The sequence below is a fragment of the Dipteris shenzhenensis genome, chromosome 33 (assembly GCF_047967505.1).
Source record: "Dipteris shenzhenensis isolate YYH24624 ecotype China chromosome 33, Dip_SZ_1.0, whole genome shotgun sequence".
Lineage (NCBI taxonomy): Eukaryota > Viridiplantae > Streptophyta > Polypodiopsida > Gleicheniales > Dipteridaceae > Dipteris > Dipteris shenzhenensis.
Genome location: NC_141628.1, coordinates 5,562,750 through 5,589,352, shown reverse-complemented (window position 1 = coordinate 5,589,352; position 26,603 = coordinate 5,562,750). Strand labels below are relative to the sequence as shown.

Sequence of the window (26,603 nt, the reverse complement as noted above, 5' to 3'; positions counted from 1 at the left end):
GACAAATGCGGTCCTCGTCCCATCAGCTGAGGATCAAGGTAGGGAGAGCCACAGGGACACCTAGGGAGTAGCAGATCTGCACACTATGCATGCTAGAGGAGGTGGAGACAGAGGAGGATTTCCTATGCACTTGCCCAGTCTACTATGAGATCCGTGGACGATACCATTGCCTCTTTTAGAAGATGCATGGTGTTGGGCCTCTCTCAACTGATCCACATTCATGACCAAGTCTACGTTGGTATCTATCTGATCGAGGTGGAGACCAAGGCACATTTCCTATGCACTTGACCAGCCTATTCTGAGATCCGTGGACGATACCATTCTCTCTTTCAAAAGGGGCATGGTTTTGGCCACTCTCTCAGCTGATCCACTCTTATGACTAGGTCCGCATTGGTCTCTATCTTATTAAGATGCTGTGACTAAGAAAGACCCTTCTTAACAGAGGCGATAGTGCCACAAGAGACGGTGACAGATCGAGCACAACATGTCATAGATTTCTACGCATTTGACTCAACCCCAGGACATAGTGGAGTGGAGAAGGAGGAGCTAGCTGAGATGAGGGCAGAGTGGATCACCGGGAAGAGTCGGTGGAGTCGGAGATATAGAGACCATGCACGATACATAGATTGACCAACGATGGAGGTCCAGCCCATCCTGACTCTACTCAGAGAGGACCATCATAGTCCAGGTGTCACTCTCGACATGGCTCACCGGATACAGAGATCATGGAGACCACGGATATAGAGATCATCAGAAATAGTAAGAGACAACCTGACAGAGGGAGATACGTGACATCTTCGCATCCCACAAGAAAGCTACCATGGCACGAGGATCATTTAGATGTCCCTCCATCATGTCTCTCATCATCTCAAGATTTCTGAGTTCTTTATGTTATGGGCACTAGTTTTGAGCTTTGAGTTTCCTTCGTAGTATAGCACTCAACAAGGGCCCTAGCGAGCCCCTTGCCCCAACCCACAGTCACTTGTATGAGTTACTTTGTTATTGTACCTTGTCTCACAGGCCCACAAGGCCTCCCAAAGACTTTCTTTATTTTCTCTTCACCGTATCTGAGAGCTTGTAAACATTTGGTAGTTTGGTTTTGAAGGCTTTACAAAAGGAAATTTTCAAGCAATCATATTTATTAAGGCTATACCAAAGAAGACAATTTTCCTATGTAGGCATCTCTTGGGTATACTAGAACACAACATCTAGCATTATGTAAGGACCTACACCATTTATAGAGTTCGAGTCTTGAGTCTTACTCAATACAATGAAGCAAACTAGGGTCCCACATAAATTGGTGCAATAATAATTTTTCACATCTACATGTGGCAATATGCCACGTAGCACTCTAGGACTTAGTCTAGGTTTAGGGTTTTGGGTTTTGGGCTTTCTACAAAACCCACATTCCCTTAGTATTTCGAAAAGTGTGCGATTCATTTCGACTTTCTCAAGCTTCGTCCTAACTTGCGTGTCTCACAAACTTCACAGTTGCCTCCCACAGCAACCAGAGAAACAAGACGTTGGCACATTTGAGAGGAGCAACGTGTAGCATTCAGGAGATAGAGGCAGCCTATTATAGAGGCATAGAGGGAGAATTTACAAGATGAGAATAAGGATACTGCATAGGCCTGGTAGTGGGGTGAATTCTCCAAGATAGAAGTGAGACTTCGTGTCCACTTTACGGCTTACCACCATAGATGGTGTGAGAATGGTGTCCTTTGCGACATGCCCTCTCCTATCATCGTCGATATAGGCTTGGGGGGGGACACTTTCAAATAAAGCCCTTTATAGCTCATAGTGACGTTTTGGAGAATTAGGTATTGTATCCTCAACAATGACACAACATAAGACTGGCAAGATGTCTAGCGAAGCATTGGTCCATTGATGCAGGGGTGATTGCTCAACAATCTTCCTAAAACCCTCTATACCTTGCTCCCGGATGGCATGCAAGGTATAGATAATATCAAGCCAAGTGTTGATGAGATTGGCAGAAGGACCAATTACCCCCACCACAAGGCTGCAACATGTGACCCAAATGTTCCTGGTGGTGATGCTAGCAAGTGTCTCCGAGATGGTCTCCGAACAAAACATGAAGGCACAGATGGAAGGGTGGTGTAGAACCTTGGATCTCTTAGCTCACAATTGTCCCCTCATTCACACAAGACCCATCACCTCCCACCACAAGGCTGCAACATGCAGTCCAAATGTTCCCAGTGATGGTGATGCTACCAAACATCTCCTAGATGGTCTTGGCAGAAAACACAAGGCACAGTTGGGAGAGTGGCATAGAATCTTGAATCTCTTAGCTCATAACTAGCCCCCCATCCACCAAGTATGTGGGGGAGATGATCTCTACAAAGAATGTGAGATGTCCTTTTGCCAACCAAGCAACCAAACCTCATGTATACTTGTTTTCTCACCAGTGTCCTCCTCGCAATGATCCTAAGTGAGCACTACCATATGCTTTGTGCTAAAGGGCGGCTCCATATCGGCATGTACCAAAATGAGAAGCTTCATATGAGTGAGCAATGTCATATCCTTTGTGCTAAAGGCGTCTACCAATATGGGTGGTATACAAGGAGAAAGCCATCCGCAGGGACATCTTGGATTGCCCTATGTGGGTTTTATAGAAACACTCTTGTCGGTCCCATTGCAACTTGGTTTAGAGGACAACCCTCTTAATATTAGAGCCTTCACTAGGCATACTTCTTAGGTTGAGAGTTTCTACAAGGCACATCTTGTAGGGGTATTTTACAGTTTCAAGGATTGAGGAATCCGTTGGTTTAGTCATCAGAGCGCACACTAGTTCTTAGCACTTGCTTACAAGGCACCCTAGGCAATGAGCAAGAATCCTCACAGCCATAAGTTTTCTCTCTTTTCATGTCTCACATGTAGCTAACTCTTTTGTATTGTTTTCCAACATCTAATAGGAGGTACATTATCCTAATGAGAGAGGTGATAATGGGGGGAGAAAGGAGCAGGGGTTAAAATATTGTACATACAATCTAATTTCTATTGGGGTGTTTGTGGATGATATGTAGCAATACCTAGAGAAGCAATAGTTGTGGGTGATTCAACCTGAGTTTGATGACGCTTGTGACTTGTTTCAAATAGCTCTTTTATGGGAGCTGATACGGAGCGCCTCTTTGATCAACTTGGTGTGGACCAACTAAGTGAGAGTGGACCCACGAAGTAGCATTCATACCTTCACTGCAAGATTGTGTACATGCCAATGCAAGTGTGCTTTGAGTGATTGATTTTCAAAAATGCAAGGCTTGGTGAGGTAGCATGGAATGTCAAGATTTTTGCACTTAGGTATGTAAAATTGTTTGTTGCCATCATCCACTAGTGTCTCCTCAAACAAATTTCAAAAGAGCATTTAGTAATTGACTGGCTTTAATTCCATCTCATTTTAACATACCACATAATAAGGGAGAAAATTGTTTTCACATCATTGCAACATATTATCAAACAGATGGAAGTTACATAGGCAATTGAGACTATGAAATAAGATACATAATCCAGCCATACCCGATTTCTTAAGTTTGTTTCGAAAGCTCCGCTTCCTACTAAAAGCTCCTTCCTAAATTGAAAGATCATGAAACATACAAATTGTTACTTAGAACACCCAAGAATATAAATTTTACAAACAATATAATTCACACCTAAGTAGAAAAGGAAGAAAATTTACAAGAAAGCTAGTTTATCTTTAAGCAGCAAAGTTTGCAAGTGGTGGATGAACATGCACAAAAGTAGAATGTTCCTAGTACCTCGTTGAAGTTTGAGAAGATCTTTATCAAGAAGTTCCTTCCAAAAAAGAACAAGACAAGTCTCAAGAGGCAAGGGATTCTTTCGGTAGGAGAAATAGAAGCTTCCATGGGGATGAAACATATGCTTGCTTCACTTCAGCCATATGGCAGCCACATTTGGTCCCAATGACTTGATTAGGATGCATCGGATTCTTAATGGAAAGAGAGTTAAGATTATAGTCGATGATAGTGCCGCCCATAACTTTTTAAGCTACCTTCTTGTATTTAGAATTTTGAGGGATGGTCAATACTTGGACACTATCAACTTACTTCATTGGTTGCTTAACCTTATCAAAATGGTTTTTTAGTCCTTTGTGATTGATTTGGGCAGTTTGTGGCAATATGATCTTTACTAGAATAATTCACTATGTTTCGATAGCAACCTCTTATCTGCAGGGCCCTTCTGTATTTTTTGAGAACTTGAAGGCTTAAAATTTTCCTTTGGTTTCAAATTAGGTTTTCCAGCTTGACCAACTTGAAAGACACGATTTCAACAATGGCTTTAGATATCGCTAGAGAATCATGATATATTTGAGCAATATAGAGGTATACATTGTAGAAACACGTGGCATAGAATAGATGCATCTTGGAAGAGGAGTGAGAGCACAAGATGTAACAAAAAATGTTGTTCACTATTGATTGTGAGAGAGGTGACTCTCTCTTATAGAAATGGGGAGAAGGTGGCCTAGATCAAAGGCACCTTCCCTACATCAGTGGCAATCAGCCCCTACATTAGTGGGATTGGCCTAAATCAAAGGAACCTCCCATGTGGGGGCCTTTGGCTTACATCATCACTTAAGTCACACACTAGACACATCATAGCACTAGATGTGCCTCTACAACACACACACACACATGTGACTCCCCTAGATGCACACATGCACCATAGAGCAAGCCCTTGATCACACTTATCCCAACATACCCCCCCTCAAGGGTTTGACTCTTACAATGTCAAGGATACATCTAGTCTCATAGTTTCTCATGCCATCTCATGGTGGTCAAAAATAAATCTATGGCTAGGATCTCATGCTAGCAAGGGTTCCCAAGGGTGTGAGGTTCACAAAAATGGGATAGACAAAACACATATCACATGGCCTACATCATATGGTGACCAGAGGTGATTTACAAAAGACAAAACATATGACATTCTTTTTGGAGTACTACTCCAGGCAAAGAAGATGATAAACAAAAATTCAAAAGACAAAGTGCTCAAAAAGCATAGTCTTTATCTTCTACCACCAAGTTTGATTCTTCATTTGCTGATGGAGTTCTTCCTTCAACCAGATTTGCTTTGTTGTTGAAGTAGCCCTTCTTCACAAGAAATGCTTCATTCTCTTTGGAGTTGTTGTTCTTCATGGAATAACATATTCCCTTTTCCAATTGTAGCCAAAGGAACTTAATAAGCAAGATATATTTGAAGCATTTCCCTTGTGCACCAAATACTGTGTGAAGATGATCCCAAGCTTCATGTGAAGTTTCAAAGCCATCAATGTGGTGAATGTCTGAGTCACTTAATCCCAAAGCAATGATAGCAAGAGCCTTCTTGTCTTTGATCAACCAATTAGCTTCTTCTTTTATAGGCTTCTTTTCCTTTCCATTCACAACATTCCATATCCCCTTTTTCATAAGCACAAACTTAGCTTTTGTTTGCCAAGTATGGAAACTAGTTCCATCAAACTTCTCTACTTGCTCGAGCTTAGTCATGTTTACAATTCAAGTACTCATCAATCATGGTCAAAGAGAATCACATAGTCATCATTCTAAATGCAAAGTATAAGGACACTCATGAGCTCCATGACTGAGTTCTACTACTCAAGTACAAGCAAAACAATGAAAGTTTGTAGTAAATAATAGAAGCCCCAAACTTATGGTGATTGCTCAACACCCTTTGACCAAAATATGAAGAATTCTGTCAGCAGAGACCAAGGTAGATTGGAGGCCACAATTCGCATAGCTCGTAGCTCTATTCAAGGGGATTTTTATGCAAAAATAACACTAGTATACCAGACCAGGGCTACCAGCACGAAAAGGCACAATGTTGTGCCAGGTCGCCATATAGAAGCTTAGCAAAATCAACTGGTCTTTTGTCTGTTACTCCTCAAATGCTTAACCAAACGAGCTCAAACTTCATTAGAAGCTTGCTTGTAGTGTCGCCCAACTCGTGCTCAGAGAAATTTGAAAATGAGTGACCACAGAGGCGGCATTACGCGATACATCGGCGGACTGTTTTCTTGTTGGCACAGGCGATGGAGGCACAATTTCGCGACAAGCTTCGAGTTGAAGGTGCGCCCTACACAGATTGTGCTACAGCACAAAGGGCTTGGAGAATGGTGAAACGACGAGGGAGAACAAGCTCTCACAAATTTGGGGAAGAAATGGTGAAGATGGTAGAAGCTTGAAAAAGTCTAAGAATTCCTACTAGAGAGCATCTAATGCTAGGCTAAGCTAGATCTAGAACCTAAAGCTCTGATACCAAATGTAGAAACACGTGGGATAGAATAGATGCATCTTGGAAGAGGAGTGAGAGCACAAGATGTAACCAAAAATGTTGTTCACTATTGATTGTGAGAGAGGTGACTCTCTCTTATAGAAATGGGGAGAAGGTGGCCTAGATCAAAGGCACCTTCCCTACATCAGTGGCAATCAGCCCCTACATCAGTGGGACTGGCCTAAATCAAAGGAACCTCCCATGTGGGGGCCTTTGGCTTACATCATCACTTAAGGCACACACCAGACACTACAACACACACACACACACACATGTGACTCCCCTAGATGCACACATGCACCATAGAGCAAGCCCTTTATCACACTTATCCCAACATACATGACAATCCTCTCATTTGTTGTAAAAAACTAGAGCACTTGGCCAAGAACGACGCACAGGTATTGCTTTGTGATGTTCTTTTTATCGGTGAAAATTATTTGCATTCAGTTTTTTTTTTAAGGTTCATTTTTTGTTGCATGACCTGCTGACATTTTTTGTAAGGAGCTTCCTAGTGGGTTAGTCCTTGGGCAAGCAGTAGATCATAGGATAGGATTAGTGTCAAAAGTTGCTTCTATCTCCAAAGTAACTTACCGTTCCTTCAAGTAAAAGGGAAGAATAGGAAACAAAGCAATACCTGTTAGAGTAGCTTAGAAAAGGATAGATTCAGCCTAGTAGTTCTCCATGGGCTGCCCCAAATCTTTTTACTTGAAAAGAAAGATAAGTCCATTCGATTATGCATACATTATTGTGCCCTTAATAAGGCGAGAATTAAAAATAAGCGCCTAATGCCTCACATTGATGAGCTGTTTGACCAGTTGCAAGGTGCTCAGTACTTTAGTAAGATTGCCTAAAGTCATGGGTACATTAAGTAAAGGTTCATCTGGATCATCTACCTAAGACTGGTTTTAGAGCTCATAAAGGTCATTACCGTTTTAAAGCAATGCCCTTAAGGTCAATTAATGATACTATAGTGGCCTAGTCCAATGACTCTAGAAGAACTTCAAATATTCAGGTTTCTACCAGAGATTCGTCAAGGATTATGCCACAATTGCAGTACCAATGAAGGATCAACTTAAGGGAAGGATAAGTACCTTTACCTCTGACTGAGGAAGCTGAAAGAGGTTTTGATCTTATTAAGCAATTGATAGCCACTACCCTAGTCTTAAAAGCAGTTGATCTTAACAAACTTTCCAAAAGTGAGCTGTAAGTTGATTGGTTGCTTTTGAAAGTAAGAAACTAGACCCATCTCAACTATACTATTTAGCATATCAAAAAAGTAAAGCTATTCTAGAGGGGCCTAGTCTGAATACTCTAGAAGAAGTTCAGATATTTCTTGGTCTCTCAGGTTTCTACCAGAGATTTGTCAAGGATTATGCCAAAATTAAAGTACCAATGAAGGATCAACTTAAGGGAAAGATTACTGCCTTTACCTTGACTGTGGAAGCTGACAGAAATTTTCTGTCTTATTAAGCAGTTCATAGCCACTACCCCAGACTTAAAAGTAGTTGATCTTAACGAACTTTTCAAACATCAAACTAATGCAAATGACCTGTAGGACTGTGCTGGTCACGATGGACAATTGGTTGCTTTTGAATGCAAGAAACTAGACCCCCGCTCAAGTAAACTGTTTAGCATATCATAAAGAACACTATGCTATCACCCATGCGTTGAAGACACAGAGCCACTACTTGTATCATGCTAAGTTGAGATTCTCTTTAATTGAGAGACTATCACATAGTCGTGCAATTAAGTTGAAAGGCCAAAAGGACTGAAATGATGTAAGAGTTTTGCTCAGGTAGATGAGTTGAGTTTTACTAAGTTTCATTATGAATTTCTCAAATCCTTGAAGAGTATCATCACCTTTACTCATAAATCTAAAAAATGCCCCCCACAATGGCTTATCTTATTCCACCAACAAAAAATCTGAGGATGAGGATGAGCTTATTATTTGATCATATATGATATCATCCTCGATGCAGCCTTTTTTGGGTTTCAGCTTTCTTCTTGTTACTATGACATTTGGGCTTTGAAAGCTGAATTACCATTTATGAATCATGATTGGTTTCTTCCATAAGTACTCCATTGCCTCCATATGTGAAACAGTTGGAGCAGGTTGAAATGGCAGAGATACCTTATGCATCCATAGTAGCAAGCTTGATGTATCCACGGTTGCTACACATCCAAATATTGCTTTTGCAGTGGGAGATGTTAGCAGGTATATGGCAAATCCTGGCAAGAAGCATTAAGAGGCAGTGAAAGATATCATGAGATACTTGAATGGTACAAAGAACATGTGCATTTTCTTTGGGAGGAAGGACACATCTGTTGTTGGATATGTAGATGTTGATTTTGCATGGAATGTAGACACTAGGAGGTCTACTACAGGATATGTTTTCTCATTCACTAGAGGTGCAACATGAATCATAAATCATTTTTCCATTTTGTAACTCGTTATAGGATTTATAAATTACCCCACCTTGCGTAATTGAAATTTGCATTGTGTGATTCGTTGAACAACGAAACTTGAATCTTCAAAGTTCAAAGTTACATTCAATATTAATGGTACTAGGTAGAGCTATAGCTTATTGTGCACTTTTTTTGAAGGTAGAGCACTCTAAATGTGTGTATGCATTACTCTAAACCCCCTCTTGTAAACCCCTTGATGATGTGGCGTTTCCTTGTTTCATCCCCTCTTAAAAATCCTGAAATGTTTCCGTTTCCGTTTCTTGTTTCCGTTTCCCCGTTTCCCGTAACTCTGGTATGTATAGTATCAGTCCATATACTGGCCATAGATTGGAAGGGATGAACCTATGAACCCTCTATCGCCTCTGTACATCTCGCCCTCCATATATGCCATGCCGTAATGCTAGCCGAAATCTCCAATGATGTGTCTACCGAGGCAGCTCTAAAAGGAGTGAAAGGAACATCCTGAAGGGAACAAGAGTCCACAGAGTGTCGTCATATAATGAAGGCTGAATCTGAGTCATGTCCCTTGAAAAAAACCTGAGGGCCAGTGAGAGATAACCACGCCACTGATCCCCAGATCATGAAGAAGGGTGCTCTATGAAAAATACAAAGAAACCTAGCAATACCCTTCCAAATCGTCCTCGCCTGTCTACACTCCCGAAGGCAATGTTGAACTGACTCAACTGCTATGTGCATCAAGGACAAGTAGAGTCAGCCCCGAACCTGGATCTCCATAGGTTCATTGCAATCCCTCCATAAATAGAAAGCCAAAAGAAAAGAGTGATCTTTCTATTCCTGAGGGATTTCTAGAGCCTCCTCCAGAAGTTTCTTTGCATCTCTACAGGAGTCCGAGAAGAATCCTTATGCGGAGCTCTAGAAGGCCGCCAACCTCTGTTGCTAAGTTGAAGTCTCTTGGCATTTCTGACTGTGTAACGAAAGAAGGGAATGCTCTTCTCTTGGTGCCCTTCGTCAATCCATTCCCATTCCCCAAGGTCCCACTACAAGAACCTAATGGGGGAACCACCATACAACCAGAGTCTTCAAGACCCAAGTGCCAAGAGAAGAGGGTTGGGATCAAGATACCACTGTGAATCCGTGCCCCAATCCACCTAACCTACAATCCTAATAGGCTGAAAGGCAGCCTCCAAAAGAATATCACCTCAAGATCTGAGTAGTCTGCCTCTCGACTGAACATCAAAGACCAGGGTCTCCACAAGTGCATCCCGCAAGGCTATGACCTTTAAAGGAATACTTGTCCTCGTGAAAGCTCTCAACTAAGTGGACTCTGTGATCGGCAAATCATTTGTATCTATCCACTCTGCTGGTATGGCTGCCTCTATCTGCTATATCCTGACTGCACTCCCTCTAAGATGGCTAACAGAAGTGAGTCTCTGATCCTCTGGGAGCTGTCTAAACGCCTTCCAGGCACCTATTGTAGAAGTAGGTCCCCTCTCCCATCTAGACCACTGCATATAACGTGACCCTCCTAGTGATCTGCCATGCTCATCTAGTATCGAGTCATTCCACATGATTGGCTGCCTGTCTATCTCTTCTCGAGAGGAGGGTGGAACTCTCCGAAGAGTGATTCTGAAGCTGCCCCAAGCTTTCATAATGGCAGCCATGAGAGGGGAAGAGGGAGATCTAAGATGGGCGGAAGTAAAAATCCATCTGGAGCTGTCCATCCAATCTCCCACGTGAGATGGTATGCAAGATTGAATGCTGCGTAAGAAAAAATCCTTCCAAGGCTTCTATCCAGGCATCAGTCCTCGTACTACACACTTGCAAAGCAAGGCCATACACTGCAAGTTCGGATCAATAATATTGAGACCTCCTTCCCCTGTGGGGAGAATGAGAGTCTCCCAAGCCACCCTAGCCACATCATCTGAGGTGCCATCTAGCCCTCTCCAAAGGAAATTCCTGATAGGTCTCATGAGCTGAGCGATGCAACCTCTAGATCTACACCAGCAAGAGCAGACGAACCAGGCAGTAGCCAATAGTACCTGGTTCACAACTACCACCCTGGATGCGAGGTCAAGTCTAGCGTAACTCCAAAAAATGAGTTTCCTCCTGATACTCTCTAACACGGGAGCAAACTGATGTGCTGGAGAGATCCCCAACCCGACCTGACAACCTAAGTACCTGATGGAAACACCCCTCTGAATCCAAGTGAACCCTATGTCGTTACCTCAATCTAGAGTGCTTAGTGGCCTCATCATTAATCCAAAAACCATTGGATTTATTCCAATTAATGTGAGCCCCTGCTGCAGTGCAAAATAAATCCAAAGCTGTCCTGAATGAAGTGAGTGTCTGTGGCGTGGCATCCAAAAAAACAGCCGTGTCATCTGCAAACTCACTATCCAAGAGCTCATCCCCCTATCTCAATGGAAGCCTCAGCCCTATAATATCAGCTTGAGCTCTAATGTAGTAGCTGATAGCTTCAGCCACAAATAAAAAGACAAAGGGGGCTAAAGGACATCCCTGACAAACTGATCTGTTAATCTGAAAGCTGTCTCCCCTGACTCCACCAATAAGCACTTGGCTATGGCTGATCTATAGAGAACTGACACCCCTCTAATCCATGCATCCAAAAGTCCAAAACGAGCGAGGATACCCTCCAAGAAGCCCTAGTCTACCCTGTCATAATCTTTCTCAAAGAAAAGAGTAGAATGGCAAGCCTATGGCCATTGTGCATGGCCAAGTCCGAAGCCTCCCAAAATGAGATGATGTTATAAAAAATGCTCCTGCCATGCACAAAGCCCGTTTGTGTGTCATGTATAAGATTTGGAAGAAAAGGCTGCAAACGAAGGCTGATTGCTTTTGCTAAGATTTTGTACAAGGTCCCTAAAAGAGTGATCAATATCCACTGAGACACTAAATTTCTACAACCTCCTTTTGGAATAAGATGAATGAGACCCTCCATACGCGAGTCTCGCATCTCACCCGAGTCCCAAACACCCTGCACGGTTGAGGTAATGTGATCCCCAATCTGATCCCAAAAAGTAATAAAGAAAGAGGGGGTAATTCCATCTGATCCAGGACACTTGCTCTTATAAAGGGCAGATAAAGCAGTCCTGAACTCTATGTTGGTGAAGGGTGCATCCACCAGTGAGACTATCATATCCCCTGTCACCAACATAGGTAAGTGCTGCCAAATAGCAATTCTAGCATCATCTGTAACCTGACTGTCAAGATATCCTGTAAGAAGGGATGTATAGAACTCTAGAGCTACCCACAAGACGGCATCTGGATGTGTCTGTAAAACCCCGTCTAATTCAACAAGCTGTGATACTGTCTCCTTACTATGCCGGGCCAAGAGTGAAGGATCGTTTAAAAAGAGAGAGTGCAGGTTGCAAAAGAGTCGATGAATTAGCCGTCACGTCAAAACAGGATCATTAAAAAAAAAATGAGTACAAGGTACAAGTACCTAGACCTAGGACTAAACCAATGCTGTGAACTGGGCATGTGCATGAATCTGCTGAGCTGAGACACTGCATACTGTACGTCACGTCTGGCGTGACATAAATAAATAAGGCATCCAACAGCTTGCTGATAAAGAGTGATATCACATGGTGGGCTCCCATCATGAGTTGAGAATTTGAAGCCAGAGTCCACTAGAGTAGAGATTGGCTTGCAATCCTCAAACTGAAAACCATCAAGGAGTTGTCCAATGTACTTGGACTGAGACATCATGATACCCCCCTCAACAGGAGCAAACAGAATGCCCAAACAATAGTGGAGCTGTCCCATGTCTAACCTTTCCAAAACCTGCTGCAAATCAGCCTTGAAAGCTGCAATTTGCTGAATATCTGGGCCCGTGATGAGCATATCATCCACATATAAAAACAGCACTAAAAAATCAGATCCACTCCTGTGGACATAAAGAGTGGGTTCTGTGGGGCTATTCTAAAAACCAAGGGATAGTAAGTGTGCATGAACTTTGGCATACCATGCCCTGGGTGTCTGCTTCAAACCATAAAGGGCTTTTCTAAGCCGGCATACCTTATTTTCAGAAGTAACAACCTCAAAGCCAAGAGGTTGTATGACATATACTTCTTCCTGCAGATCCCCATGAAGAAAAGCAATCTTGATGTCAAGTTGGTGCACTTGCCAATGATGATGGGCTGCAATCGCAATGACTATTCTAATGGTAGTAGTCCTAAATGTGGGAGCAAATGTCTCCTCAAAGTCAACGCCTTGTTGTTGGGCATACCCTTTTGCAACAAGATGGGCTTTGTATCGATCTATGCTTGCCATCAGATTTCCTTTTTAATTTGTAGACCCACCGCGTTCCAATGGCATGCTTGCCGGGAGGGAGATCTACTAATTCCCATGTGTCATTTTTGGCAATGGATTGTAACTCAGCTTTCATTGCATCCATCCACACTTTGCTGTCAAAAGCATCTTTATGGCACAAGGGCTCTTCATTGCAACCTGTAGCAAGGAGTGCAAATTCAAGAAAGTGACCATGCATCTGTTTATTCCTTGATCTTGTCCGAGCAGCAAAAGGCTGATCTTGTTTGCTGTCCCTCAATGTATCAAGAACTGGGAACTTGCCTTTGTTGTCTATTCACAGCTCTTTCTTCAATGACTGCATCATGAATAGTGGGATCATTTTGTGCTGGAAGAGAAACCTGCAAATCAGCATGGGGTTGTGCACATTAGTGCTTGGTGGAGGGCCTGCGGGAGGCTCATGTTGCTGGTCAAAGTCCTCTTCTGAGGATGGCAGAGGTAACCAAGATTCAAAGGTTCAAACATGTCAACATCTGGCTTAGCTTTGCAGTCCACAAGAGGAGAAGCTGAATGTTCAGCAAAGATTACATCTCTACTGAAAATAATCTTCCCAGTATTTGGTTGATATAACCGATACCCTCTGCTCTCCTGGCTGTAACCAATAAATATGCATTTGATTGCCTTGTCATCAAGCTTATGTCTCAGTTGAGATGGTACATCAACATATGCAAGAGACCCAAAAACTCTCATGTGTGAAAGTGAAGGCTTCCTGCCTTTCCATGCTTCATAAGGTGTAACGGTCTTCAATGCCCGTGTAGGTGATCTATTCAGCACATAGTTGGCACACATCACTGCATCAAGCCAAAATTTATTGGGCAAAGAATTGGCCTTAAGCATGCATCTGGCCATCTCCATTGTGGACCTGTTTTTCCTTTCAAAAGCAGGATTCTGCTGATGAGTGTAAGGAGTAGTGCATGAGTGAATAATGCCCCATGAAGACACAAATGCATCAAACTCCTTAGACATATACTCTATCTGTGTTGAGGGTGACAAGCTTGCATCCTGATTCATTCTCAACCATATTCAGCCACCTCTGAAAGCATAAGAAAACTTTAGATTTGGCTTTTAAAGGATATACCCAGCAATATCTTGTGAAATCATCAATGAGAGTCATGACATATTTGTAACCTCCAATGGCATTTGTCCTCATTGGGCCACAAACATCACTGTGCACTAGCTGTAATTTCCTTTGTGAGAGTGTTGGACAATTCTTTTGAAAAGGAAACCAATGCATCTTACCCAAAAGACAACCCTCACACACGTTTGGAAACTGTGTGAGTTTGAGGTACATCATTTGCCATCTGCTGTGAATGTAACTTTGCAAGAGCTCTATAATTGAGATGACCCCTTCTCTCATGCCAAAGATGAGTTTCAGCAAGCTATGAATCTGAAATAGCAAATGCTTCAATAGAAAGTGCAGCTGAGTGATGATCAAGGTGATAAAGCCCCTTTTGCAACGTGCCAGTGAGAACTATGGCATTGTCATCACGAAGATCATAAACTAGGCATCTATAGCCATCAAAAATCACTCTGAAACCTGAAGTGGCAATTGCTGAAATTGAAATCAAGTTGACTTCAATGCCAGGCACAGAAAGAACATTTGTCAGAGTGACAGGATGGCTTGAAATGGATGTGAGCTGCACATCTCCAATTCCTTTTACAGCATAGGAAGCATTATTAGCACATGTGACAGTCCCCCCTCGAGGTGCATCAGCTAAAGAATGAAACAACTGTATGCAAGATGTGACATGCTTGGAAGCACCACTATCAAAGTACGAGGACTAAGCATCATTAGCAGTAAAGAATGCATGAGCTTTGGAGGGATCAAAAGAGCAATGGACAGCCCATGCCCAATCATCCTGAAGAGCATGTGCAGGTGAAGCATCTTCTGGCTCATGGGATTCAATAGCATGAGAGGCATTAACTGTAATTCCCGCTTTCTTCTTCTCCGAAGCAATGCACTTCCTGCATTCTGAAATGTCATGTCCAAGCTTGCAACAATAGTTGCATCTTTTCTTCTTTGACTTATCTGTTGTATTTTTAGATGCATGGGAGGAATTGCAGCTGCTATGCGCAGATTTTGGCTTACCCATAGGCTTGGAAGCCTTGCCTCTTCCTATCTGTTGTGAAGCAAATGCGTGATCAGGAATAATGGCTTGTCTATTAGCTCTACTTTGCTCTTCCTGCAAAAGTAAAGTAACTAGCTGATCAAAAGAACAGTGGTCTAGATTACCCATGGCCACTAATCAAAGGGTTATAACAAACCCTTGATATATATCTGTCAGTCCATTCAATGTGGTACTGACAAGCTGTGAATTTGGTACCATCTCATCAATGTTGGCAAGTTGTTCCATGAGGTCCTTGACCTTTGTCAGGTATACATCCATAGAGTCACCTTCATTCATGCTAACTTCCTGTAATTGCCTTCTCAAATACGCAACACATGCCTCATTGAAATCTGATAGAGAGAAGCCAATTTATCCCAAGCATCCTTTGCTGTCCTGCAAGACCGGATGTGTGGAATAATGATTCTCTTGCATGATAAAGCAATACATGAATGTGCATTTGCATCTCTTGCATCCCATCTTGTCTGTTCCTAAGTTGAAGGAGTAGTAGCAAGAGTGCTAGAAGATGAGGCATCAGGAGTAGGACCCCCTGCAGAGGGACCAGCAGTAGAGGCAACTACTGTAGCATTGGCTGGCCTCAGATCAACCCCAGAAACAATATTCCACAAATGCTTTGCAACAAGAATATGTTTCATGAGATAAGACCACATCGGATAGTTGGTGCCATCCAACTTATCATCTTCACGAAGAACGCCAAATAGATCTTGATTGTTCCCAGCCATAGCAAATGTGATACCCTGGTAGAGACCTGAAATCCCAAAAGCCGCAAGGCTATCACTGCAAAAGCTGGCTGTCCAAAAAATGACAGCAAATATCTGCAAATTTCCAACCCAAATCAAAGCGCAAATGCAGATCTGATCCAAATGTGACTGTGGCAAGCAATGTTCACTACAAAAATAGCAAATCTGGCAAAAGCCCCAAATTTAATGAGGGCAAATAGGCCAAAAAGAGGGCAAATGCAGAAAAGCCCCAAATTTTGGTGAAATTTTGCAAATGTGACCCAATGTATGCGAATCTGACTCAATGTCTTGCAGAAAAGACTCAATGTCCTGCAGATGTGACTCAATGTTCTCCACTCTGTCCCAATGTATTGCAATTAGAAGAGAAATTGCAGACAAAATCCCAAAAAAATATAGCCTCAAGGCTTGCAACTGCAGAATTAGGACTTGCTGTCCACAAAAGGACTGCAAAAGTGCACTTGTCCCAAAGTATGGACCTCAAAATGTAGGCTTTCCAATCTGTTGAAATGTCTTGAAATGATTTCAAACAGTAGAAGGAAGGTAAGGATAACAAAATTCCTCAAAAGCCCCAAATTTTGATAATGTACTGTAAAGTACAAGCTGTACCGACTGCAGGTACAACGTGCTGAGCATGTATGGACTGCAGTGTACTGAACAAGTACATGCAGTGTACGGATGCAGGTACCTGACTGTATGGATACAAATACACTGTACAGATGCATGTACTATGCTGTATGTTGTACGGCGATGTAGATTCAAATCTGTACGGCTGCTCAGGTACATCGTGTTAGAAATCTAGCATGGTATCATCCTAAGTTAGAACATCAGGGAAGACTACATGAGAGATAAAGCAAACACTGAAAGATGTGAGATATTTTCCATAGATGTGACCCCTGAATATATAGGGCCAAGTACAAGACCATGAGCAAGAGTGCTTATGGGATAATTGTAGAAGTGCCACATGGCACAGACTCAAGACATAAAGACTAGACTTAGACTTAGACTAGGAAATAGTACACTTAGTGTGCACTTATCTCCAACACCCTCCTTAAGTGGACACTAGGAGTAAGACAGAGAGACTAGAGGACAGACATAAAGACTGATAGACAGGATAGAAGACATGGCAGACAAAAGATCCTGAGACACCCCTCCTCAAGTGATATCCTCATATGGGTCCACAAGGGTAGGGACAAGATGGATCATAGTCAGATTGATAGACAAATAGACAGACAGACAAGACTAGATAGACAGAAGACTGACTGTAGATAGACAGATAATCCCTCCTCAAGGGCAATCCTCCTGCTAGAGTGGGTAATGCAGGGGTGTCTCTTGGATAGGGACAAAGATAAGTCCAAATAGACATGTAGACATGACATTACCCCATGATCTACATCATCGGTGATCATTGGTGGTAGATAGCATGAAAGCATAGACAGATATGAGAGATGGGAAGGTCTTACCATACTTGGCAGTGTCTAATCCCGTACAAGAGAGAGAACAATTAAGAATAGAACTGAAATATTGCAGCATAAGAAGATAATCCATTTTGTTTTTGCCTCAGGTCTTCCACCTTTTCAGGGGTAACCCGAGAGAGAGACAGCTGCAAATCGAGATTGCTACAGATAGAAAGAGATGAAGTACAAAAGCCACGATACCCAGAAAGACCGGAGAGAGTAGAGGCCTTGTTGGATAGAAGAGGCAGAGATGTAGAACTTTGGTGCAGAATTTTGGGGGAGAGCTCATGGGCAGCTCCTGAAGAAGTGCGGCCTGTTGAAGAAGTGGCACACAGGAATTGGAGAGGTAGACACGAGCAGCACCATAGATATCCTCCGCAGCAGCAAGAAAAGAAAAACGGGGCAGGTACGGATACTCAGCATTCCGTACAGTTGTACGGACTGTACGGCGCGGAGTACGGGGCGACGGCGCGGAGTACGGGCGACGTACGACGACGACATACGGACGGAGTACGACGTACGGCGGCGTACGGAAGAGTACGGAGAGCAGAGGTGGATGTTAGACTGCGCAGATCTGTCGGTGACAGCAGGTTCTGCGCAGATCTGGCACTCAGATCTGGCAGAAATGATGCGCAGATCTGGAGCGCAGATCTGGCGCAGATCTGGAGCGCAATGCGGGGCAGAAAGAGGGGAGATCTCGAAGAAGAGGCGGCCAGCAGAAGGAGCGTAGAAGAGGGCGATGCAGACAGAGATGGTGGGCAGAGGTAGAGGTGCAGGCAGCTCGAGCTCCAACGCAATGCCGTAGGGAGAGAGGTGCCGCCAGAGGCTGAAAGAAGATGCGTAGATGAAGCTAGGGTTGCAGCAGAGTGAGAGGAGAGGAGAGGAGAGGAGAGGAGAGGGATCTAACATGGTATCATCCTAAGTTAGAACATCAGGGAAGACTACATGAGAGATAAAGCAAACACTGAAAGATGTGAGATATTTTCCATAGATGTGACCCCTGAATATATAGGGCCAAGTACAAGACCATGAGCAAGAGTGCTTATGGGATAATTGTAGAAGTGCCACATGGCACAGACTCAAGACATAAAGACTAGACTTAGACTTAGACTAGGAAATAGTACACTTAGTGTGCACTTATCTCCAACACATCGTACGACTGTACAAAATGCAGATTCAAATCTATATGGTGGTTGAAGTACGAAACTGTACGGAGTAGGTATGACGGTCAGTATGGACAGTATGGCAATGCAAGTATTGATCTGTAAGGTAGCGCAGATACGGTGGCTCTGGTACGGAACAGACAAGTACAGCACAGGTACAAAACCCAATACGGACCGGTACCACAGGGAGTCCTGGGGCAGGAAGACGAGTCAAGCCTAGCTCTGATACCACTGAAGGATCGTTTGAAAAGAGAGAGTGTAGGTTGCAAAAGAGTCGATGGATTAGCCGTCACGTCAAAACATGATCATGGAAAAAAAAAGGGAGTACAAGGTACAAGTACCTAGACCTAGGACTAAGTGTCCTAGGTGTCACATAGGACTAAGTGTCCTATGTGGCCTAAAAGGCACTAACACTACAAGTGCCTATATTTATGCCTACAAGGTACATACCATGGTTTATAGGGCATCACTAGAACCACCAGGAGATGGCCTACAAAGAGTAGAGAAGAACTGCTTGTTGACCCTACCTCCCTTCTAAGTCCAAAATGACTCTAGCGTGAAAGGCATACTCTGTTCTTTGATCTAGCAATGATTGCTGCTGAGCCCTTGCTACAGCAACGCGCTCTTAAATCCAAGCATCTGTAGGTCTCTTCTGCTCCTCTCTCTGAAGAGCAGACAACTGCTGACGGATACCTATCTCTCGCCTGAGGATCTCACCTCTCCTGGTATGAGCAACTTATTGATAAAAGTCGCTAATATCTGAGACATTAAACAATGAAAGCTGCCCATCATGCATGTGAGATACCCAAATCCGCAACACTGCCTCTATAAGGCCCTCCTTTGCATAAAAGGCATCTGGAATCCTAATACTGGCAGAGTGGGTTCTTACAAGAGGATCTGAAACAAACAAAACCGCAAGCAAATGATCTAAAGTGGACACCCCAGGTATAATGCATACAGTACCACCTCTATTAAGAGCCCAATCATCCACATAACATCTGTCAATACGTGCATGGATAGGCATCTGCAACCTCTTGTTCGACCAAGAAAACAAGAGTGACTGTAGCTGAGTGTGGAAAGCATCATCATGCTAAGCATCTCTGCCACTAATTTGAAAGAGGAAGGCATCCTAGGTTGCTCTCTCTAGGAAAGGAATACCGCCTTCCCTACCTAATTTTTTGTCCGAGGCATTTCAACCATGTTGAAATCACCCCCAATGATCCAAGACTGTGCAATGCAAGACCAAGAAAGCAGCTCCTTCCAAAGAAGGACATGATCCCCTCTAGAATTAGAGGCGTAAAGGTTCAAGAGGCCAACCTTACACCCACCAATCAAAAGGATGATCCACTGAGCTCTAGAAGGGACTATGATCCCATGTCCAATCACCAAGGAAAGCATCAAAGAAGAGACGGAAATGCAAGTGCCTCCCCTTGTGCCCAAGGCGGGTGACCAAAAAGTATGTCCAAAAAGAAGCTTACCCGACTTGGCACAATCCGTAGCATCCAATTTGTGTTCCTAGATCATAAGAATATCAGTGGATCCCCCAATAACACCTGGATGAAGCTGGTCACGGATCAGCTGCCTTCGGCAGCGGCGAGGTACACCTCTGAGGCCCTGAACGTTCCAACTAACAATCCTCATCAGCTACAGGAGACAGCTGGATGAAAAACCATACCTGACCTGATAGCGAGACAACCCTCTCCTGGGAAAAAATCTCTCTCAAGTGGACGAAAATCAATTGGAGAAAGCACTCCCACCCCTGCAGCTGGGGAAGCTCTATCCACTGTAATCTCAACGACCTCCTCCCTAAACGTAGAGGGTACAAACTCCTCTATCTCAAACTCTGCCATGTCAGCCAAAACTGCAAAGAAATTCCTGTGCGATACATCGATGCATGAGTACGTAAGAGACCCTTGCAAACGGCAGAGTGGGAGCAACAACCCCCTTGCCTCTGTCAACAAATGTGGAAGGGAAAGCAGAGGAGGAAGAGGACTGCTGGCGGAACCAAGCACAAACTCTAGCACTTTCAGCACAAACCCTAGCTTTTTCAACTAGTATGGCACGAGATGCAGCAATGATCTGATCAATCTCATCAATCTCCTTCCCACTAACAGCTGGGGGGATAGGATCAACCTCATCAATCTCCTTGCCGCTGACATCTGGGGGGATAGGAGCAACCTCATCAACACGAGAAACAAGGACAGGAATATCTCTTGCCTGTAGCCGGGTGTCCGTGGCAACAACAGTAGTCAAGGTAACAGGCTCAACAACTCTGACAGGCACCCAGCGAGGGACAACTGGAGCAAGACATGCTGAAGGTCCTGGATGCACTAAAGAAGAAGGACCAAAACGAGAGGCCGAATGTCCTCAGCGTGAAGTAGAAGGTCTAGTAGCCCGGGAAGCAAGATGTGCAGCGGGTCGTGAGGTAGGTCGCTGCACCCGTGGACCCCTTAGGCCTTTTCTTCTTTCTTATCTCAATGACCAACCCGAAAGCGGCTCCAATGGAGTGTAGGAGTCAATGGTACACCTGAGGAAGGCCGGGAGTTTGATGAAAAGTGAAGTCGTCCAACTGTCCTCCTCCATAGGGTCAAACCCCAATGAGAAAGGTGTCAAAAAGATCCTCTTGGAGCTCAATGCCAAAGGACTAACCTGAAGCACTGTACATGCTGCATCTGGGGAGTCAAAAACAACCTGGAAAAATCATCGACCAAGCAGACGAACATCCGTGAGGTGCTCTGCGAGGTTTTCAAGTAATGCGGTGAGCATCCAGTTCCTGGCTTGTAACCTAGAGAGGTGGGACCTGTGGATGCAAGCGAAGAGTGAAGTGGAGCTCTCCTGCTTGGTGTCTTTCTTGAGCTACTGCTTTCGCGGCCAGTGAAAGTGGATGAGGATTGACTAAGGACTGAGCCATCGTCAATCTGAATGAGAAGGCCAACTCGAACACGATGAAACTCTGTCCGCTCTACTTGCGCACAAGGAAGGCGGGCGATGTCGAATAAGGAGCAGGCGGGAGGCAAAATACGAAGCAAGCGGGAGGCAAGAGGAGGGCAGGGAAGGAGGCTCGGAAAGCTTGGTCTGAGCCAAAAAGTATCTCAGACTTTGGTGATCTGTTTCAACAGTAAAATCTGCATCCAAAAGATAGTGCTTCCATGTATGGATGGCATGAATTATAGCCAATAACTCTTTTCCCAGATATCTTTCAGCATCACGCAATCTTCGGCTCCCGTGGGCTACTACATGTCCATTCTGATGTAATGCAGCCCCAACACACTCTCCACAAGCATTGCAATCAACATCAAAAGGTTGATAAAGATCCGGGACTACAAGAATAGGCTCTGCAGTCAACTTCTCCTTGAGTGTATTGAATGCTTTCTTCTGTGATATTCCCCATGTGAAGGCTGCATTTTTCTTAGTAAGGTCATGTAATGGAGCTGCGATATCAGCAAAATGCCTGATAAATCTCCTATAATAGGAGCAAAGTCCCAAAAAACTACGGACTTCATGCACAGTTTTCAACTCAGGCCATTCTTGGATGGCTCGGATCTTTGCAGGATCCATCTGTATCCAATTCTTGGATATTATATGCCCCAGATAATGGATCTCTTCCAAGAAGAATTCACTTTTCTTGCTATTGGCAAAAAGTTGATGATTTCGAAGTTCTTGAAATACCAAAGCAAGATGTTCCCTGTGCTCTTCTTCTGTCTTTGAAAAGACTAGGATATCATCAAAGAAAGTACCCATGAAATGCCTGTACTTTCGGAAGGTGTGATCCATCATTCTACTGAATGTGGCTAGAGCATTTGTCAACCCAAAAGGCATCACTAAGTATTCATACAACCCGAATATAGTGTGAAAAGTTGTCTTATGCACATCTTGTGGTTGTATCCTGACTTGATGATAGCCACTCTTCAAGTCTATCCTGCTGAAAACTGAAGCTCCATTTAACTGATCCAGCACATCATCAATGCGCGGAATAGGGAATCTATTCTTGATGGTCATTTTGTTCAGTGCGCGGTAATCGACGCACATACGGAATGAGCCATCTTTCTTCTGTACTAAAAGTACAGGGGAACAAAAAGGAGAAGAACTGGGCTGAATCAACCCCTTGGACAACAAGTCCTGCACCTGAGTCATAATCTCTTCTCGCTGAGTTGCACTAACTCTGTATGGGGGCCTATTGGGTGGCTTGCTACCAGGCATTAACTCTATCTGATGATTTTCTGGTCTCTCTGGGGGTAACTCTCTTGGCAAAGCATCGAAAAAGCAATCTTTGAAGTTTACAAGAAACTGAAACTTATCTTTGTCTACATCATTCTTTTCAGCATGCATATCATTTTCATTTTCTTTTACAAAAACCATGTACGCGGAAATTGTAGACTTTATTGCTTACCACATGTAACATCAGATACAATGGGGATAGTCTCCTCTTTATTCCTAGCAGCTAAACGCTGGTTTTTCCCTATGCACAAACTCCAGCACTCTTTCACGAAGAGTCAACTTCACTACCTTGCGATGAAACCAAGGCATTCCCAAGACTACATCATGATGTTTCAGTGGAGAAATGAAGAAGTCTTCCTGATTCACATAACTCTGTACATGAAGACGGACCTTCCCTATCAAGGGAGTGACTCACAGAACATCTGATCGGCATCCAAAGCCCTGTCCAACTCCTCCGTCTTTATTCCCAGCCTCAGGGCTAGGTCCTCTGATATGAAATTATCAATAGCCCCTGGCTCAAATAAAATTAGCACTTGCCGGTCTCTAACTTTGCCCCATGATAGCAGCAATTCTCGTTCTTCTGGGTTTGAAACATGACCCAGTATGTCAAGAATTCCTCCTGCCATTGGCTTTTGCGGTCCCCGTGGCTTCTCTGCCTCTTTTCCCTTCGAGTTGAAGGCTTTTCTGGGCACTGGGCAGCCACATGCCCCTCTTTGCTGCACTTGAAGCATTTGCCATCTCTACGGAATTCAGCTATCTATTCAGGGGTGAATGGAGATTTGCCTTTGTATGACTTTGAAAACTGAGTGTCCCTCGGCTTCTGAGGCTGAAACCCTTTCTTTTCAACCTTGGGATACTCTTTCTTTTTTGATTTTGGAAAATCAATTTTCTTTCTTTCGGCACGTCCTGCATGCAAGGATAGTACCGTGGATGGATCTTGTAACGGCACAAGACTAGCTACTGAAGCTGAATGCATAAGGTCTTGAATGTTCTTTGCCCCCAAAGCATTCACTACTGCCTGGATTCTTGGACTGAGACCTGCTCTGTACTTTCTTATTTGGGTTCCTTTGGAGATCTTTTTGAAAGGTGCAACCTGCAAATAAGCATCCCAAAACTTTTGGCTGTACACATCCATTGTATCTCCTGCATCCATATGCAAATTGTCCCAATCTTGAAGAACATGATCTCTAAACTGTTTAGGCATAAACTGCTGGTAGAAGGCTTTCTTTAAGTCCTTCCATCTCTTTGGGGCTGACCCATCTGTGGTCTGTGCACTCCACCATGCACTAGCTGTCGCTGTCAAGTGCAAACTGACCATTCTTAACTCGGAGGATTCTGAAAACTATTCTGTACCGAATGTAGCATCAAACTGCCTGCTAACTGCAATGCTTTGTCTGTATGACCATACTGTCCATTGTAGGTCACTTGACAGATTTACCTCCCTCTTTGAATTCCTTGGTCTCTCTGGAAGACTTACTCTTCCTGGACTTCTTGTGTTTCCTTCTTTTCCTTGATGGTTTATATGATAAAGAAGAAGATACAGAAGTCGAACTCGAGATAGACGGTGATGGACTAGGGAGATCGGTGATGATGCCTCAATCTCTTCCTGCTATGAGATCTCCCCTATGAGATATCTCTTTCTCTGGCTGTACACGAGAGTGTGCCTCTGGCATTGGCACGTCATATGCTGCATTAGGCATAGCTTCTGCTTGAAACAAATGCTGAGCCCTTGGATCCTTTCTGAGATTTTCCATCTCTTGTATACGAGTGCGTACCATCTGCTCAAATTCTTGCTGAGTTTGTTGCACACTTCTCTGTCTTGGATGTACATCCCTATCTTGTGAATCCCACTGGATAGGTGATTGAGCCATTTTCTTACAACTCGTCTGAGATCTGCAAATTTCTCACACACACACACCGTGTATGCAACTGATGCACGCTGCCTTTGCTTTTCAAAGAGAAAATTTACCTCAACAAGAGGTGTCTTGCATTTACAATCTATGCTAGTACTGGGCTGTCAGCTCAAGGCATATACCCACAAAGTTGCCAAGGCATCAATAACTATATTGAGAGAATCTGTTACAAGAGTTCAGCGTAGAGCTGCCTGATACAAAATCCAACGTGAATCCATATTACAAGAGCTTCAAGCTCATTTCAAATTGGCAACATGCCACTTGACTAAAATCTAGACTAAATCCTATTACATGCCACTATGGGCAACTCTGGAGTCTTTGAAGCACTTAGTCACGTGAACCGCCTCCTAGATGCTTGTTAGGCTCCCGTAGCGCTTAGGAAAATAACTCTTCCTAGTATCTGCAACAATTAATTAAAGCGCACCACCATGCATGCAAATAACACGCTGTGGACTAATTCTAGTCACAGTGGGAGTCCCCACTGAACACATGTGCACACATAACAAATATAAAAATATATATTTATTCTCTAGTTGACCGGAGTCAACACTCTTGATCATAATTAAGGAGCTTTGACCAAGGGTCGAGGCGCCTTAATTATAGCCAAGTCTCTCCAACCGAAGTTGGCACAACTCTCCAACCGAAGTTAGCACATCTTGGTTAACCGTGGTTAACCCTCTTGGCGCATGCCAACTCTCGTTGACCGAAGTCAACACTCTCTGACCATAGTCAGCTCTGTAGTTCTCTGGTTAACGGTAGTTAACCCTCTTGGTAATAAACCAAGTCTCCCCGGCCGAAGTCAGGTTTACTTGACTAGAGTCAAGTGTCTTTGATCGTAGTCAATTCTTTGACCATTAAAAGAACTCTTTGACCATAATTAACACGTATAAAACTCTTTAATTATGATCAAATAAATGGTCAACTGTACTTTGACTTAGGATATTTACATTGTGGTGACAATTTCACGTTAGTCACTAAAGAAGTGACTACTTGAAGGTGATAGTCTGGTATGACAAGGGCTTCTCATAGACTTAAGTGAACCCTTAGTACTTACACATGAGCCCAATGAATTCTTGATGTCAAAGAAAGGCATACAGTTATTCAAGGATATTTAGTAAAGTTGAAGGATGTGTTAATCGAGGTAGTGAGCTGAGTGTTCAATTCAATTGTTGAATAAAGTTTTGCATGGCGTATTCTCAAAACCGAAAATCGGGGCCTCTACGACAAGAGGAACAAAAGGGGAGCCAATGGCCAAACTACAACATATTAAATAGTAGAGATGAAAGGCCTCTACTGTGTGGCCTATAATGAGTATTTGGCTCGAGCTGCTTGCATATAAGGTTGAGACCCTGCTATGAGGTAAGTTAGGCACTTGTCATTTGAGCTGTCCTAAGTGACCGTTGGTTGACTAGCAAAGCCCTATGTGCAAGGGAGAACTTGGTGGAACTCTAATCTAAAAGGCTACAATGGTTGGGGCCAAGTGCTGCTCAACGGATATGCCAATCCCAACCTGGAACCCAAGATAATGTGTGATCTCACCTTTGGGAATCCAATAAAATCAATGTTTTCACCCCAAGCGAGAGAGCCCTTTGTATCTATAAAGAAATAGTTCAAGTATGATTGACACCGTGTTGCACCATGCAAATGCACATGCCCATTCATGCAGTTGACAAGCCACCCTTCACTTTCTAAACCTTAGAGAAACCCTTTATATTAGGCCAAGCAAATGCCCCATTAAGATTTAGCCAAGCCACAAAGGCCTCCATGATGATTTTGCCAACAATTGCAGGAGGCAAGGTAGGTTGCGATGTGCCTCCTCCATCCAGAGGATTTATCACCAAAATAACTGCAAATTTGATCCATCCCTCTAAAACCAAGTGGGGTACCCTAAACTTTCATAGCCTCGCTTGCACTATCACCTTCTACTGCTTAT

The 26,603-nt window shown here is 43.5% G+C and overlaps 1 protein-coding gene across 2 annotated transcripts in view; it reads right to left on the bottom strand.

Annotated features, from left to right (window-relative positions):
• LOC147879580 (DEAD-box ATP-dependent RNA helicase 22-like) overlaps positions 1 to 26,603 on the bottom strand; it is a 102,538-nt gene that overhangs the window by 15,769 nt on the left and 60,166 nt on the right. Inside the window, exon 7 of one of the 2 annotated variants that reach the window (XM_087372028.1) lies at positions 3,535 to 3,586. The exons of the other annotated variant lie outside the window; for it this stretch is intronic. Within the exon in view, the coding sequence (XP_087228154.1) occupies positions 3,535 to 3,586 (52 nt within the window). The remainder of the gene's footprint in view (positions 1 to 3,534; positions 3,587 to 26,603) is intronic. 2 annotated transcript variants of the gene reach the window in all.